General features: G+C 34.5%; 1 protein-coding gene across 9 annotated transcripts in view; it reads right to left on the reverse strand.

Moving 5' to 3' along the window:
- Nucleotides 1-1,949: 1,949 nt before the first annotated feature.
- The window catches only part of LOC105473605 (adaptor related protein complex 5 subunit mu 1), a 32,220-nt gene continuing 15,979 nt past the window's right edge, over nt 1,950-18,190 (reverse strand). For 2 of the 9 annotated variants that reach the window (XM_071100114.1, XM_011727459.3), the window contains exons 7-9: nt 16,847-16,906; nt 15,960-16,056; nt 6,619-13,447 (exon numbers count right to left, since the gene is read on the reverse strand). In XM_071100114.1, coding sequence (XP_070956215.1) covers nt 13,365-13,447; nt 15,960-16,056; nt 16,847-16,906 — 240 coding nt within the window. In that variant the 3' untranslated portion in view covers nt 6,619-13,364. Of the gene's footprint in view, nt 2,395-6,618; nt 13,448-15,959; nt 16,057-16,846; nt 16,933-18,190 lie in introns of those variants that run through there. The other 7 variants (XM_011727460.2, XM_011727461.2, XR_011625846.1 and 4 more) reach the window with 6 other exon arrangements.

Genomic DNA, 18,190 nt, shown 5'->3' on the forward strand with positions numbered 1-18,190 from the left:
TTTCTTTTTCCTTGTGAATGGCCCTTAAACCATGTGGCATATTCTTCCAAACATTTGATGTATTGAGCCTCATGAATATAAGGTGGTTAATTATGTTAGATAAAATGGTTATTTAAACAGAAGAGGGAATTATGAGGTTCATTTTTCTTCTGTAGCTTCTAAATTAGCTACGAAGGCTTTTGTAAGAGAGGTACCCTGAATACTTTTCTAGCTATGACACACTGGAATCATATTCAGAGGAGGCTAATTTGAAAGACATGTATTTGAACTGGTAGAGTTGTTAATGATGTGAGTCCTCCTTTTTCTTTTAATAGTCAAATAGATTTTAATGGCTATTGATGTGAAGCAACAATCAGTGGCATAACACAGCTGTGTGTGGGCAAGAATGAAGTGCTTAAATTTAGAAGCCACCAGGGAATTATCTGACATCCGTTTCAGGGTCACATTACATTTTCCCCCATCTTTTTTTCTAAATTTGGCCTAGAACATCACTCAGCAGTGGGTTGACATTATTTTGTATATATAATTATCCTCAGCCTTATTCCAAAAATGATTTGCGAAAACTATAAAGGATATAGTAGTACATCATTAATAAAGATCAGTACAATATGATAGGGTAGTACAATAGGATGCAACATAAAAAAATAGATTGAGGGTGGGAGAGGTGACTCACACCTGTAATCACAGCACTTTGGGAGGCTGAAGTGGAAGGATTGCTAGAGCCCAGGAAATCGAGGCCAGTCTGGGCAACATGGCGAGACCCCATCTCTACAAAAAAATGTTTTAAAGATTAGCTGGACATGGCGGTAGGCATCTTTAGTCCCAGATACTTGGGAGGCTGAGGCGGGAGGAATGCTAAGCCTGGAAGATTGAGACTGCAGTGAGCCGTGATCACACCACTGCACTCCAGCCTAGGTAAAAGAGCAAGACCCTAGCTAAAAAAAAAACAAAAACAAAATTGAGGCAAAGGGAAAATCAGGAAAGAATAGAAAAATGAAGACAATACAAAGCTATTAACAAAGCATGTACATGAAAAGGCTCTGCACAACTCTAATAAAGATCAGAATTTCAGCTCTCAGTTTCCTAGTTATCAAACCAGAGAGGAAAACAGTCTGTTACAAAACATATATACACTAATATGTGTGTGTGTGTGTGTAGGGGAAGTGGCACTGGTTAGCTCAACTAGATGAAAATCTAAACCTGACTCTGCCATTGACATAAACTTTTGATTTCTATGTGCTGCAGTAAACATGAGGATTTAACACTTGGCTTTTCCTTATTTTACTAGAATACATTACAACCAATAATTGGATGTAAATAATTATGACCTATTTTCAGTTCATAAGTCATGAATAGAAACAGCTGACATTGATATTCGAGGGGAGTCAGAGGGAATGAAAAGGTATCAGCTATGTTGCATTCATTTTGTATGTGCTACGTCTTTAATTCATACACCAATCTGAAGAGGTAAGGTTCCTATTTTATAAATGAGGTCCCTGGGCCCCAGGAGACCTCCTTAAACAGAGATGGCATTTGAAATGTAGCCTGCCTAATGCTACAGCCAGAATACATACTCCACTGACTACACTGCTTACTAAACCCACCAAAGGCTTTATTGAGAAACTATCGATAGGTAGCATAATAAAAAGTTATCTTGGGCCGGGCGCGGTGGCTCAAGCCTGTAATCCCAGCACTTTAGGAGGCCGAGACGGGCGGATCACGAGGTCAGGAGATCGAGACCATCCTGGCGAACACGGTGAAACCCCGTCTCTACTAAAAAATACAAAAAACTAGCCGGGCGAGGTGGCGGGCGCCTGTAGTCCCAGCTACTTGGGAGGCTGAGGCAGGAGAATGGCGTAAACCCGGGAGGCGGAGCTTGCAGTGAGCTGAGATCCGGCCACTGCACTCCAGCCCGTCTCAAAAAAAAAAAAAAAAAAAAAAAGTTATCTTTCTTTTGGATTCCCTAAGCATCAATCTTTGGTTTTCACAAAGGCCCAAGATTACTGTGCACTCATTTGAGTTTTAACCTTTATGTTAGCTATACTCTACCCAAATGATTTACTAATTTTCTTTATATGAATTCATTTTAAATTTATTTCAAGAGAACTTTAAATCACTATTAAAAATGTAAAACCAATGTGTTTGCCAGCAACAGAAGACACAGAGAAGTAACTATTAAAAGACGGGAATACATGTAGTTCCTAAGCTCTCCAGCACTACCAACTGTGCCTCCCTGGAGGGCAGAGGCCCTCTTATGCAGGACTGGGAAGTCAGGAAGCTCCTCGTAGGGGAGTGGTCTCCGGGAGTTTCTGAGGGTCAAATCCAGGCTTCGATGTCATTTACTTTTCTCCTTTCAAACATGAGAGAAACTTGGCATTTGGCAGAGATGCAACCCTAGGGAAGATTAAGGAATATACCCACTGCCATCAGAAATATGTAGCTGCAGCCTAGGATACCTTATTCAATGGAGCAAATTTGGGGAAAATGCTGGTAGAACAAAACAAAACAAAATGTGTCTCTTCTGTGAGATGAAAATAAATTACCACTCCTTTTAGCATTACTGAGATTTAAGTGCCATTGTTCGGAAACTTCAGATTTTCAGGAAGCAAAATTTGATAACTCAAATGTTTCACCACATGAATAAATCAAGCAATCTGATATTAAAAATTTTTATATTGCCAATATTTTTCTATTTTTTGTGAAAAAAAAGTGAAGAAACCCCAAGAGATAATAGCTGGTACTCAAGCATTTCTACATCTTTTAGATTGTAAATTTTAGGAAAGCAGGTACTTATTCTAATTTTACATTCCCGCCACCCCCGCAACCCCAACCAGGCCCTAGTACGGTATATTACGTAATGTGTGTTAGAATATTCTGAACATATTCATCTCTTTACCAGACATCCAACTCAGGTATGATCATGGTTCATCTTAAAAAGAAATGACTTCCACAAATAGCAATTTGTTATGAATGGTACGGACCATATGTTGGACAATATAAAAGACCTCCAGAAGTTAATTGAGCTCTATTAATGGTTTGTGCATTATTACCACATTTGTCCAATGTTCCTGTGGATAAGTTTTATTTTCACTCAGTCCCACTTTGGGTAGAATATAACTGTTTTCTTATAATTCGTGAATTTTGACTAAATGTCTTTCCATGAATAATGATGAATTGTTAAACTTTAGCAAACTTTAGCAAACACTTACGCCCACTCAATTCTACAGCCATTTTATTAACTCCAAGACCCATTCAAGCAACTGAGTAGGCATTCTGCAATACAGAGTTGAACATTCAAAACCAAGGGCACATGGATAATTCATCTAATTTTGATAATCTGAAGGCACAATCACATAATTATAGGTAGAGAGAGTTCCATGAAAAGGCCATTATGAATCTTTAATACAGAAGGGAATGAACACTGATTGAATACCTATGCACTTATAACTTTTTTTTTTTTGAGACGGAGTCTCCTCTGTAGCCCAGGCTGGAGTGCAGTGGCCAGATCTCAGCTCACTGCAAGCTCCGCCTCCCGGGTTCACGCCATTCTCCTGCCTCAGGCTCCCGAGTAGCTGGGACAACAGGGGCCCGCCACCTCGCCCAGCTACTTCTTTTGTAGTTTTTAGTAGAGACGGGGTTTCACCGTGTTCGCCAGGATGGTCTCGATCTCCTGACCTTGTGATCCGCCCGTCTCGGCCTCCCAAAGTGCTGGGATTACAGGCTTGGGCCACCGCGCCCGGCCTGCACTTATAACTTAGTATCATTCAAGGCTCACAATAACCCTACAAAGTTGGGAGGAAACTGAAGACCACGGAGGTTAAGTAATTTATCCAGGACCACCCAGATTGTAAATGGCAGAGCTGGCATTTGAAATCAGGCCTGTGTGACTTCAAAGACTGTATTATTTTCTCTATACCACTTTGCCTTTATGGTTAATGGAAATGTTCTAAATAATCACTTGGAACTTTTGGATACTGGCGACTCCATTTCATTAGTACACGGGGACAGCTGAAAGCTGTGGTTTTATAGGATAGTCATAGCATACCAGGTCGTATTATGCCAAACAAAATCAGGATTGACTCTAGTAAATAGTAGGGAGCCTACAAAGCTGTTGTAGAGTGAGTTTCAGAAGGACATTTCTAACATACGAGTGCCAAATGTTTTAAGGTTCACTGAAGCGTAACTGCAAGCAATGTGTCCTATGATGGGCAGCCTCAGCTGTTGCCAGTCTGACAGTTTAAGCCAAGGCACTACAAAGTGTGTCTGAAGATCAGTGTCATAAATGGCAACAAATTCTCTGAAAAGTGCTATAAAGATGGCAATCACAGGGCAGAATTCACCTGTGCCCAATACAGAATGAACCACTGTTTGCACAATGGCCTTTCTATACACACATGCAAAACCCTAATTACTCAAACATCACTAATTTGTTTTAGGTGACACGACAATCTGCTTTATTATGTATTTAACATTTTGCTACTTCACTAAATCAACACTAAGCTGCTTTTGTGTTTCTGGTGGCACCGGAAATCTGAAGGTATGAAAATGAATGTCATGGTCCACAAGAGGTTTGAAATATTAGGGAAGTAGGGGAAAGACTGGCACACTAATATAAACCAGTGTGAGGCCACTGCTCTAGAGCTTGTATTTTTCTTGTTTTCCACACATGCACATACACACATATTCAAAATGAACAAGGCTAAGAATGTGTTCCAAGGTAGAAGTTCTACTGGATGTGAACTATACTAAAGAAAAATTTAGTTTATCAATGGACTACACATTAGGATAGCTGGTAAATCTAAGACACATTAGCATACAAATGTTAGATTACGTAACATTTCTTCACATATATATTTTCCTTATAATTCTATATAGACATCATATTTTCTTCACTGGTAAGGCAGAGGTAAATCTCATACTAGCAAACTGAGCACACATTCAAAATCAGTGGAGGAGGCAGGAGGGGAATCAATGGGAGAAACGTATACTCAGTATGTAGGAGTTTTTTTGTATTTAATTTAGTATTTCAGTATAATAAATTAAATATCAAATCAAATACAATAGTAATCACTTTCATTAGACATTTATATTTACCCTACGTATCCAAACCCCAAACATCTGGAGGCAAAACCAAATTCTCTCTCATGCATATACTTACTATAATCTTTCTTTCCTTCTGCTCTATCAGGTGCTCAAGTTTCCAGGATTCCGTTTGCTAGAGATAGACCCATGGGGATATGCTGCCCCTGCGGCATACCGTTTAACTGGCAGGTAGACTTCCACCATCACCTTTTTGGGCAGTTTCTGTACTAACAACATATACAAATAGTCTTCTACACTACAATACTAATACATTGCAGGAGGCAAGAATATATCCTTCAAAATATGGAACTGTTTTTTGTCTTTGTGTCTAATCCCAGAGTAGCATATAACATGAGCACAAAGCTTAACATTAATTATGAATTTTTATTGACCAAATTAAGGTCTCCCTCTGAACCATACTGCTCAGCAGTTTTAAATTCCAAGCCATACCTTATGATCAATTGCTTAGGCCTTAAATATTAAATAAAATAATGTGCTATTTTAATATGTATGAGGGAAATAAATACTTATGGCACGAGACCACTGTTATTCATATTAAAAAGTCCTCTTGCTCCAGTTAGTTAACAAGCAACAAATATTACTAACCACTTCTACTGATGATTGCCTTAGCAAAAGCAGAATTAGAGGCGTGACATCTACTTTATTTTAGATTAAAAATTTTTTGATTATTGACAAAGACAACTTTTTATTGATTCTAGACTTAAAATATATGATGCTCTGTAAACATACATATTATAGAAATGGTAAGTAATAAAGTAACAGGCTAAGAGTTTTTTAAGGGCTAATCTTTGATAACCGCGATAGATACCATTTTTAGGTTGAAATGTGGGAAAAGGCCGACAACTTGTCCTGTTGGTAAATCTAAGAAAATAGTTCTTCAAAAATCAGCCAATCCATAAGGGATTACAGAATACTAAACTTGTATTCAATAACACTAAGAGACCAAGTAAAACATTTTAATACCTGTTAAATACTATATTTCAATTTCTAAAGTGTAAGAGTGATTTAAATTGTTCATTTTAAAAAGGTAAAGGCTAAAATTCTTTCTAAATTTTTAATTATTAACTTTCCCACTTATCAATGCATATAATAAAGATTGAACTTTTAAAGGTCAAATTGGTACACCTATTGTTCAATGGCTTTTTCATTCTCAATGTAGTCTTTATGAGGTAGTTCAAAATAACTGCAGCGCTCAAAAGTTATCACAGTAATCAACTGGTATTTCTCCAATGCATATATTACATGCCCATTTCAGTAATTTCACAATTGTTTTCATTTTTTGATTATTTTCAGCTTATTATTTCTTATGTATTGTAGCTTCTGGGAGGAAAGTTACATAAAGCATCTGGAAGTAACTGGAAGGTATACTCAAATAAATAAATAAATGAGAGTTTCTTTTCTTTTCTTTTTTTTTTTTTTTGATGGAATATATTTCCTAGAGACAAAAATCTTTAGCAGAGAAGGTAACATTAAATTTGGCACTTAAATATTTTGAATTAACATAGTTGAGAAATATTATGTTAAAAGTTATTTATTTTCTAAAATGTACAAGTGACTGACTCATTTTTATTATCACTCATGCACTGTAAGTCTGGAGAGCAGCAGGTTGCTTGAAGATGCAACAAATATTCTTTCAACACTTCAATAAACACAATGTAAACATTCACTTTAATAATGTTTCCTTTGTTAATGCAAAACTGAGTGCATTTTTTCCTTCCCTCTGGCTGAGCTATGACTAGCTGAGTAGCAACAGCAGAGTGCTGAAAGAATTTTTCAACAGCAATTTGCTTGTTCTAATTTACTTTTCAAGGTTGATGATCAGAATCATTATGTTGCTTGCAAAAAGATCTATTTCTATTAATTTGACCCAGTCATTCCTCTTGTTCTCATCATATTTAGCTTCCCTGGCAGCTTCACCAAGTAAGTTAATTGAATCAGAAGTGCCATTACCACTCCAGTTCTACAGTTTCATATAAAAAATGAACTCCTATGTCCTTCAGAAACAAATCTGCTACACCTGTTGAGAAAGTATAGGTGTACTGAAAGGAGTAACTCATGTACTTCCACAGGATGGTGAGGAAACCTTTGCCTTTTGCTCTTCAAATACTCTTTCTAGTTTAGTAGACCTATGTCTGCAATGGGCAGTACCTACGCATGATCTGTTTAGTACTCACTTTTTAAAAAAATAAGCAATTCTGAGAAGGTCTGCTTTTTGAGCTAGAACACAATCATCATCATCAACAAGATCAAGAAAGAGAAATCTTGTGTAATTTTCAAATTATTTTCTTTCATGTAATTTTACATGACGACTGTTGAAAAAGCAAGGCTTACTCCAAATGTGTAATATTCTAAAAACGTAATGGGAAACAAGCTATTCCCTACATTTGCAATAAATTTCAAAATAGTTATTTTCCCAATCTCCCTTCTGTGAGGGAATGTGTATTACTACAGTTCCAACATTTAAAGAGCTCCAGCTAAGTAGTCTGGAAGTTCAATGGTATCACATTCTTCACACTAAACACACCTATAAAACTAGTGGAGAAAAGAAACTCCAACTTCAACCACTGGCAAATTAATAAGAGTTAACACAAATAAATTAGCTCACACTTTCTTTGAAATTGGGTGTAAGCAGGCTATGTGTATGAAAGAGAAAAATCACAGGGTTTTAAAATATAGTCACTAATTATCTCTTTATAACCTGCAGAGGGCACCCAAGTCCCTTGAAGGAAAAAGTAAAAATTTAAGAGGAATAACTAATTTAAAATTTTTTCATTACAACAAAATTTATAAACATAAAATATTTAAAAGAGGCCATTTAAAGGAAATATGCAGTTTTGACTTTAAATGTCTGACAGATTAGAAATGCAAATTTTCACATCCTACTGGAAAAAAAATTCAGCAGGTGGTTTTTAGTGTGGAGTATTTGTCCATCTGTAAATGCTTGTGCATCACACATTAACAATACACTGATGTCAATTATACAGATTGGCCAGGGCATTAGAAAAATTAACAGCCCTTGCAGTATCCTGCTTATAAGGCAAGAAACCAGTGATACAGGTACAGCTTTGTATTGTTCCAGGCTATACACAAACACTAATGTTATATCCATAAAACAGCTGGTGAGGAAAGTTGGAGGCTAGTTGGAAAAACTTCAGGTCATAAGAGTTTTAATCACTTTGTTTCAATCACCAACTCATGAGTTCCTTGGCAATTTTCAGTTTAATGAATCCTTTCACTACTATTAACTAATACTGTGTTTGGAGGAAAGATATTTGAATATTCGATCTTAAAATATTCTTTATCTTACATGATACCGACATGTTTCACAGGGAAACCCATCAAGTCAGACACACTAGTGTTGTATACATTTACATAAATTCATATACTTGTATATGTATGTTGTGTGTATATATACATATTCTATGATGGTCAATTTCAAAATATATCCTGTTTTATTGAATAAATATAACTGCACAGAGTGTAATGATTAAAAACACTAGTTTCTTAGCAACATAGCCAATGGGAACCTGCCCTCTATCTTTATAGAATACTGCATCTTATATTTTTCCTGATCCGCAATTTTGTTGTGGTTTAGGAACTTGCTATCAAAATATATTTTGAAACTAGTTATTAAATTGTAACTAGAGGAAGCTGGCTTGGCACAAACATAAGTTAGATATGCACTTCTTTGAGTCGTTGTTTCAATTTATAAATTAGATCACAAAAAGTCTGAGCCAAAAAAAAGTATAATAATCTAAATACATCACTTGTATTGTAAAATACTACTAGAATAGTAATTACTAAGCATTAAAATGCTTTGCTTATAATTCAATCATTAATCAAAATCTAATCTTTAAAAACATATTTTGTGACAAATCAGTATACTTTTTTTTTAAAGGTCTTAAAATATACTGGAGGAATAAATCCTCTGATTTGACATCTTGCAAGATAAAGACTGACATTACTATTGAAACAGTTTTAAACAGCAAATTGAGAAACCTAGCATGAAACATGATCTTAAATTTTTTTCTCAAAATACTGTGCAAAATCCCATGTAATATTTCAAAATTTAAAATTATGGAAGAAGAGGTACTCAGATAACTGAGAGAAAGGCAGGCAGAAAAAATTTAATTACTCGAGTATTTTGGTAATGCTGTCACTTTTTTTTTTTTTTTAAAAAGCGTCCTGACAATGAATGCAATTATTCTTATAATGGAAACATAAGAAGCTCCTTTGCCTCAAGAAAAGAAATAGTTAACAAAGCTTCAGAATCATTAGTCTTAAGGTGGATAACCGTGTACTGCAACACATTTTCCTCAACTGGATTTCTTTACCACACAGTATGACATTTTCTAATGGTGGTGGTGGTGGTGGTAGGGGGAAAGGTGAGAAGAAACCACGCAGCTTAATAAAACAGAAGCATTTTCTCAGCCTAAGTTATAGCCACTGCTTTGATTTTTGGGTTATCTCAGGGCCAGTAAGTATACTCTAGTGCATGAAACAAAACTAGAAGCAATACTTAGAATGTAGTCTTTGTTTCTTCTTTCTTCAAAGCCTGTGTTTCCTAATATCATTGTTAGGCAAAGCAAAAAGAAATGTTTGTTCTATTACGTAAGACATAAACTTCATTTGGTATTCAATTGACTTTCTAACTTAGCAGACAGGACTTTACATCTTCAAATACTGAAAATAAATTGCATTCTTGGCCCTTGCTTTAAAAGGTTATAGAGAATAAACGCACACCCTGGTAGTGTTCTAGTGATCTCCCTAATCTCAGTTGCACTTTGTCAGAACGAGGTAACTGGTAGTTAAGTGAAATACCCTAGATCAAAGGGGGATTAATCACCAACTGAATCCTTGCTGAATAAACCTGTCATTCAAGAAAATTATTTCCACTGAACTTAGCAGAGGATTGAAGGTATTTGCATAACAGGGACCAACGTACTTCAGCCAGGTTAAAAGGTTCAGAATTCATCCCATGTTTAGCTTTTTGCCTCCTTTTCCTTTCAGCAGCCTGGTACAATGGTTTCTAATCTGATAATACAGCTAACTATCTAAATGATGTCAGAACAGGAAAGTATTGCAAAGTTTGGATGAGGGATGGATCAATTTCACTTTCAGTAACTCCTAAATCTGATTTGTTGGAATTTAAGATGTAATCCTAAAAAAGTCCCTTAAACCTGAGGACTGTTTATTAACACCCCTTTTTTTGACCTTTGTCTTAGGAACAACCATTCTGTTGTGGCAGCAGTCCCTACAGAAGTCCTCCTGGATGATAATTCCACCTACCTAGCTCCCAGGGGTAGTGTAGCAGTTTATCAATGTCTATGAAGTATTTTGAAATACTATAACAAAAACCAAAAAAAATTGGCAATTGTGACTAAGTATAAATGTCTGCCTTGAAAGATCTTAAATCATACAATGTATAAAAACACCATAATAATTTTAATCCAGTAGAAATACTGAATTGGTGTGAAAAAATGAAAACTATTTTATGGGACAGACTAATATTTAATACAAAAATTTTTTTAAACAAATAATTGTCATTGGAATTCCTGACAAGCCTACTGCAAACTTGACATTTGAATCAATTGCTTAAAAAGTTAAAAAAAAAAAAAAATGCCACTACTGTAAGGGTGTATTGCTTGAGTACTATATTGCTGGCTTTAAAAAGTTTTTAAAATATTGTTTAGTAAAAAATGGAGAAAAGGGTTTACAAAATCATGAACCATCTTTTCTGGAGTTCATTCTAAAAAATTTAACACTTTTTTTTTTTAACCTTTCGAATTTATTGAAGAATAATTACCTATGTGATAGACATCAGATTTCATAATCATATTTTGGCACTAAAAGGGAATTTAGCAATTTTGCATCTAGAGAAGGTCTGACACTATCCAAATCTTTCACTGGAAGTAGCTGCTCATATGCACTGCAAACGCAAAGCATCTTTCAAGTTAAAAAATGCAAAGAATAGTTATCAAAGAAAATGAATAAAATCCATAGTGAGATAATTTTTTAGAAAATGATTGAAGTTTTAACCCAAGAAAGGACTCTTAGAGTGTCTTATAGCTTAGAATAAGAACATGTCAATCACGATTAAGCTTCTGGAATAGGAATCCCTTTGAAATGCAGCTGTTTCTTCTTTAATTGTGGCAGCGGACTCTGAAGAAAAGAAAGGTCCAGCCTTAAAGATGAGTAAGGAATACAAAATAGCTCAGGATTAGTTGTGGAGTTCAAAGGTCGCTAATTACACTAAGGAGTTCCCAGACACAGGGAAAACATTAAACAGGTCACCTACCAAACGGGAAACAGACTCTGTCTTCAGAAATTATCCTGAAGTGACAGGTTTCTAGACAAAATCAAAAGCATCACAGTGTGCCCAGCTGATCTCAATGGGATGAAAACCTAAGTTGGTTCAATTCTGTAGCACTATGTTAGAATGGAATGGCAACAGATGGCATCAGGTTCCTCAACACCTCATCACTTTTCCAGGACACCCTAGATTTTCCTCCGGTTTCTAGAAATGCCAAATAGAAGATTCACTGATTTTTCTAACTGCTTATAAACTTTTGCCTAGGGGATTATTATATTAAATCTTCGCCTACTCACTAGATAAATGCCTCTTGCTTACCTTAGTGTATTTGGTAAACATTTATACAATCAAGATTCCAAATGGCTCCATTACCATTAACTTATCAACATAAGTGAAATGTTAAGCTTTATTTGAGTTTAAGAGAGATCAAATAACTTACAGGGAATGATATTTTCTTCTTTCTAAAGGAAAGTTTTCACTGCTGATTATCTATGATTAAGCTAGAATAACAAGTTAAAGTCCTGGTCAGGCAATTATTCTTTTTTCTTTGTTACTTGGGATAATTTTGAACACAGAACCTTATGCCATGATAATGCTTTGCAGAAAATGAGTTTATGAGTAGGACTGACCTTAATTAAAAAATCATATTTCAAATCCTAAATTTATATGCACAATCCCTTTAAACTATCATGCTCTTTTTTGAGGAGTTAGCAAATTTTCTAAGCTTTTCCTTAGAAGACTCATTAAAAAACAGAACCCAAGATATTATCAAATTGAGTATTAATCTTTAATGCATATTTTTTTCTAATCTGTAAAAAGACATGAATGAAGTTTTGAGGTTCGTGAGATTTCATCTTTTCTTGAATGGTCACTTAAAGTCCAACTTGACAATGAACTGCTCTGAAAACATAATATGACATATAATTGCAGAAGTAGGTAGAGAATAAAGATGATTAGATGGTTTCTGAAGAAATCAAGAGAATGGTAAGAAAGTGAGAGTGACAGCTTTAAGGAGATATATACTACATGTGACTAAAATAAGCTTAAATGATACTCTCTACCCACAGAGTGCCTTTTGAATTTTTTTCCAGAATTCATTCATTAATTTTAACTTAATAAGACACAGAAAGAGCAGTATTAGATCTAAATTACCTTTAAAAATTTAGCTGCAGACATTAAACGATTACAAAACACTATGATCCTCTTCTGAAGCTATTCCACACATCTTAATATGGCTACTGACATCCTAAGCAAAATGTCATTGTGGCAGATTAACAAGCTTACTTAAAAACTAACTCTCGAACAGAGATTACACACCTTAAGTAGAAAAGTAGAATTATGCAGATTCTTTATTAGTCAATAGGATAGTTCTGATTAAGAAGAACAGGTTACTACTTAAACACTTTTCCTTTGTCTCTGTTGGCTGTTTTTTGAAGAGATGTAGTTGTTTCTAACATGGCCTCTGGTATTGTGCAACAACACCTTATACTAGGAGCTTAGTACTTAGATGTGGAAGAGAAAATAGTTTTTATATTGCACATCATCTACAACCCTGAATCTCTGAACTGAAAAGGAGCCTGACCCTTTATCCAAGGCTCGGTACAGAAAAGGGCTATAATTGATTAGCAATGTCTGCCACAGAAACACGAAGAAACAAGTGTGGCAGGGTGACCCAGGACTAGTCTAAAATGAGCCCAAGTGAATCATTACTTTTCTATGTTCTGAATTATACTGGCATAAAATCAAAGGTTAACAAAATTGGAGACATTAGCTTTTAAAACATCCTTTCAAGTTCTATCAGACTACAAACACCAAATAAGACTACTTTTACAATTAAATAATTCAGTGATTTTTCACTCACAGGTTCTATGCATCCACATTAAAAATATAAGATTATGATTTCCTTCAAACTGTTATCATTATATAATCCCATTTAAACATGAGACTATTACAGTAATAATGATCCATATGTTACTGGAGCGGGGGCTTTAGAATTCCAGATATAATAATCAGAAGAAATTAGTTTCCGGTCTAAAGAAAAGAAAAAGAAATTAATGATAAGACTATTTTATCTTAGCAAAAATTCAACGAGAGCAAAGTCATGATTTTTTGAAATTGTGCAATGCAGTTATTTCAAGGCAATACTTTGAAATATTCATTTTAATTTGATATTATCAAGACTTTATTATAACTTTTACCATTTTACAAATACGGACTCATTAAATATTTGAACAACCCATCTTTGACCTTACATGAAATATCTCTCATTTGTGCCAAATCTGTCAATTTTATCTTCACATTTTCTCTAAAATCTTTTTCGTATGGACCATTACTCTGACTGTAAAAACAGTAAACATTTTTCATTGGTTTCTCTTCTATAACCTTATCACGATGGCCCTGATTCTGGGTCTTGCTATTCTTTACCCAAAATGTCAGAGATATAAATTAACACCCAACTTCCTAGCAACATTCTAAACAGTTCGCTTCACTGATTTCTTATTCTAGTTCTGATCAATTTAAGCCTTTTTAAAAATAGCTTTGAAACCCTACAAAAATGGCAACCTATTTGAACTAAAGTTTTCTGATATGTAAAGTTGAGATAATAATGTTCATTTGGAATTACATATGTAAATTCTTTATATATATATAATTAAATATCCAATTAAATATAATTAAATACACAATTCAGCCTTCACTTTCTTCTTCATGCCCTTCTTCATAAATGAAAAGAATATAGACTATATTGTCTTTTTTGTTCTCTTCAAAGTACTCAAACCCAGTAACAATGAGTGGCAAGACAGCATACTGTTAAGTGGACAGGTTCTAGAGCAAGAATGCTTGAGTATCTGACTCCCAGTTCTGCCATTTACTAGCTATGGGACCCTAATCTCTCAGTTCCATCAGTGTCCTCATCTGTAAAATGGAGATAACAACACTTACATAGGGTGCTGTGAGGATTAGTGAGATAATATACATAAAACACTTAGAACTTTGCCTGGCATATAGTAAGCAATAAATATTAGCCATTATTATTTAAATTATCATTAGCCATTATTATTTAAACTTACTAAATTAAATTAGCCATTACTATTTAAAGTATTATTATTACTATTTTTAAACTAAGTTGTATATTTTGAAAATAGATTTTATTGTCAAGATGATGGCAAAATAAAGTTTTACATAATTGCACAAACTGGCAGTCAGATTCCGAAACTAACAGAGGAAGAAAAGATGGGTCATAATATTAATTTAAAATGAGTTCTTTCATTCAACATATTTTGTATTAAGAAGTAGGTATATTCCCATCCTGTATTATGCTCTCTGGAAATTACTGTGGTATGTTTAGTTAACATAAATAAATTAAAATATTTTCCCATAGACAATCTAAAATACTGGTCTGTTTGCTTTCAGTCTCCCATATATACAACAAAAAAATGATGTAAGAGAAAACACAGGGCAAGCCTAGGGAAGTAAAGAATACTGGTTTACTCTGGTTACATTACATAGAAGTTATATTGTCATGCACAGTAGCTGCTTAAAATTCTGTAGTTCTAAGTTCTCTAATTCTCTTGAAATGTCCATGGAGAGTCCTTTCCTCTTCTTCCTGTTTTAGGAACCCTAATCCTTAGTTTAAGAAATATTAATCTAACTATAATAATAAAAATGTGTGTAAATTGGGATCATTCTTGTCCACACATATAACAGCTTTATTCTCCTTGAGGCAAAAAGGTTTTGCTTAAGTTTAGGTAATTCTACCTCATTTTAGCTACTATTCTATGTTACATATTTCCATTTGATCTGAATTAAATAATTTTGATTCATTTATAAATTGTTTGTTTGTCTCATTATATTTTCATATGTTTTGTGTGTGTGTGTACACACATATAGATCCATACTTTACCAACCATTAAACATACTAAAATCCGGAAACGTCTTTTTTATTGTCTTCCTATTGATTAAGAATAGAGAAGGTGCTAAATGCTTATTGATTGCAATATTTGCTAAAGATATTTAAAAGTTTTAAATAAGAACCATCTCTAGTATCTACTAAATCCGTACTATATGCTAAGTATCATACTGAGTCAATATAATCTTATTTAAACCTCATAACAAGCCTGAGGTAAATCACACTATTATTTCCATTTTATAGACAAGAAAATTAAAACTTCAAGAAGTTCACTAATTTGCCCAAAGTTATACACCTAATGAAATGGCTGAGCCAGGCTTAGGTCCTGTCTGTTCAACACCACAGTCTCTGTGAATCATCTCTGAATAAAATAACCAGAGAAAAACAAATCTAATTTTATACTGAAGTTCACCTCTATCCCAATCTTTGCTCATCCAGACCACTTTATAAACAAGGAGAAGGCAGAGGACAGTGCAAAGTACACAAACAGTTATGTGGGGTAGGGTAAGTCCAGAATTTTATAAATTGGGATTATTCTCTAATTTCTAAATTCTGTTACATTCAAATTTTACCTTAGGTAATAACTGCAAACACCATTTTAGTTCCCTTAAGTTAGTTTGAATCTGTATAACTTACATGCACTTATTTTTGGTTTTCCTGATGCAAAAACTTGAACTGAATGCTGATCTGCGTAACACCCAGTGAGTGTGTAATCTAAGATCCTAAAATGAAGCTAGAAAGAAGAGAGAAATATACCAAATTAAGGTGATCATTTGGTAAAAAGGATGGTGACATTTTTTCCCTTGACCCAGTTTTAGCGAATTTATTTTACACAGTTGACAAAATAAAATAAAAAATTTAATACACAAGTATTAAACTTGAATTGTGTGTGTGTGCATGTGTGTGTGCACACATATGTATACAAAAACACACACATAATTTTTTTTCCCTTTGCCTTAGGGCCATTTCTTTGTAAGGCTGTCATTATGAAGTACTTAACACACAATATGTACTTCACTAACAGCTCTAATCCATACTGCAAGGTATGCTGAGTGAATTGAGGTTCAAAGATGGAAGCAACTGGTATCCCAGCACATAAGCAGCAGAGCTGGCATTTGAACTCAGACCACACCAACTCCAAAAGCTGGTGCTGTCTCCCACTGTGCTGCTGTCTTGTATGCGTATATTCTCTTCTATCCCTAGGGCTACGTGGTTATGATATATTCTAGATCATAAGTCTTTTACAGGCAGGAAAGTGTAAACCTTCTAGCAAAATATAATGTAATTATGAAAACAGAAACATCAGTTTATCTTGTGTTTGGGGTGAATGAGCTGTACTACTTAATTTTCCAGAAGGGTGAAATTTAACTTTTATAGAACTAAGCTTAGGAATTACCTTTTCCCTTACCTAGAAAACCTTTCTAAAACATCCTCCATAATTCCTGGATTTCATTGACAATGTGGGGCTATCACTACACATGCCAACTATTACACTGTGCTGTAAGAGAGTGAATCATTAGTACCTTCTCTGAAGACATAGCACACTCTGTTGTCCAGGTTGCAGTGTAGTGGCCAGGGTGCCCCTAAGTTACAATAACATTCACATGACCTGTGAAAAAAATCTACATTTCATGGAGCACCTGTTCTCCTTTGCTGTGATTCTCCTCATCTCTGCTGCTAAATGCTCCCGATTTTTGCAGTACCCTGATATCTTTTTATATATTTTTTCTCCTATCTCTATTCCCACAAAATTTCTCCCATTTCCTAACTTTATTAATTACCAAACTAACTGATCACATGCATAAGATGGGATTTAGAATGTAATTTTCAGATCTTCTCAGCAATTTTTTTTTCCTGTTGCAACTCAAATTATCTCTGATAATAAAGGGCTTTTGCTTGTTTTTTTGGTATAATTCTCAATGCTGGTATAATTCTCAACGCTGGTATAATTCTCAATACAACATTAAGTATAGTTATAAGTATAAGTTATGACCAGACTGATATCCATACAACTGAAATACTGTAAAACACACTTAGATCATTCAGTCAACAAAAAAATGTGCTACATGCTTTCAATGTGAGTGTAACTGGTTGGTGATGGGAATGAATAGAAAAATCATAATTCCAACCCATGAAGGACATACAATGTGTGGTAACATTCCACATTTTTTTCTGAAAGGTATCTGAAGTAGGAATTTTTATAATAATCCTTGAAACAAAGCTTCTGGACACAAGTGAAGCCAAGATAGAAGAAATGAATTATCACCAGTATACTTCTGACTTCACTACCACTTCCCCTAATTGCCTGTATTTCTCTTGATTTCTTTAATACATTTTATTTAGGTTTTCTCACTACCTTTCTAATCACTCCTTCAATTGCCTCACTTGTTCTTCTGAATCTTCCTGTATTATTTTATCTTTTTTCGGTTATTTATTTTCACTGCCTCAACTATTTCTTCTCTGTGGATAATTCCTAAATCCTTATATACAGCTGAGCCTTCTCTTATGAATCAAGCTTTAGATTTTTAGCTACCCACTGAACATTTACAATGGGCTATATTGCTATTACCAGCCAAAAATATGATATGAAACCCATTTCTTCCCAATTTTCTTCATATCAATAATTTAGGTATATTCATTCATTCAGCAAATATTTATGTGCTAGGTCCTGGACTAGATATTTGGAATAAAACAATGAACGAATGAGATTCACATGTCTCTACCCTCTTCAAAAGCGTCAAATTTGGTTTAAGTTCCATTTTTTTTTTTTTTAACAATATCATCTTTGAACAACAACATTTCTTGTCTCTGTATTTACTTAGTAGTCAAGGCTTTACTTTTATCACAGCTTTTACAGCAGTCCCTTC

The sequence above is a fragment of the Macaca nemestrina genome, chromosome 7, assembly GCF_043159975.1.
Source record: "Macaca nemestrina isolate mMacNem1 chromosome 7, mMacNem.hap1, whole genome shotgun sequence".
NCBI lineage: Eukaryota > Metazoa > Chordata > Mammalia > Primates > Cercopithecidae > Macaca > Macaca nemestrina.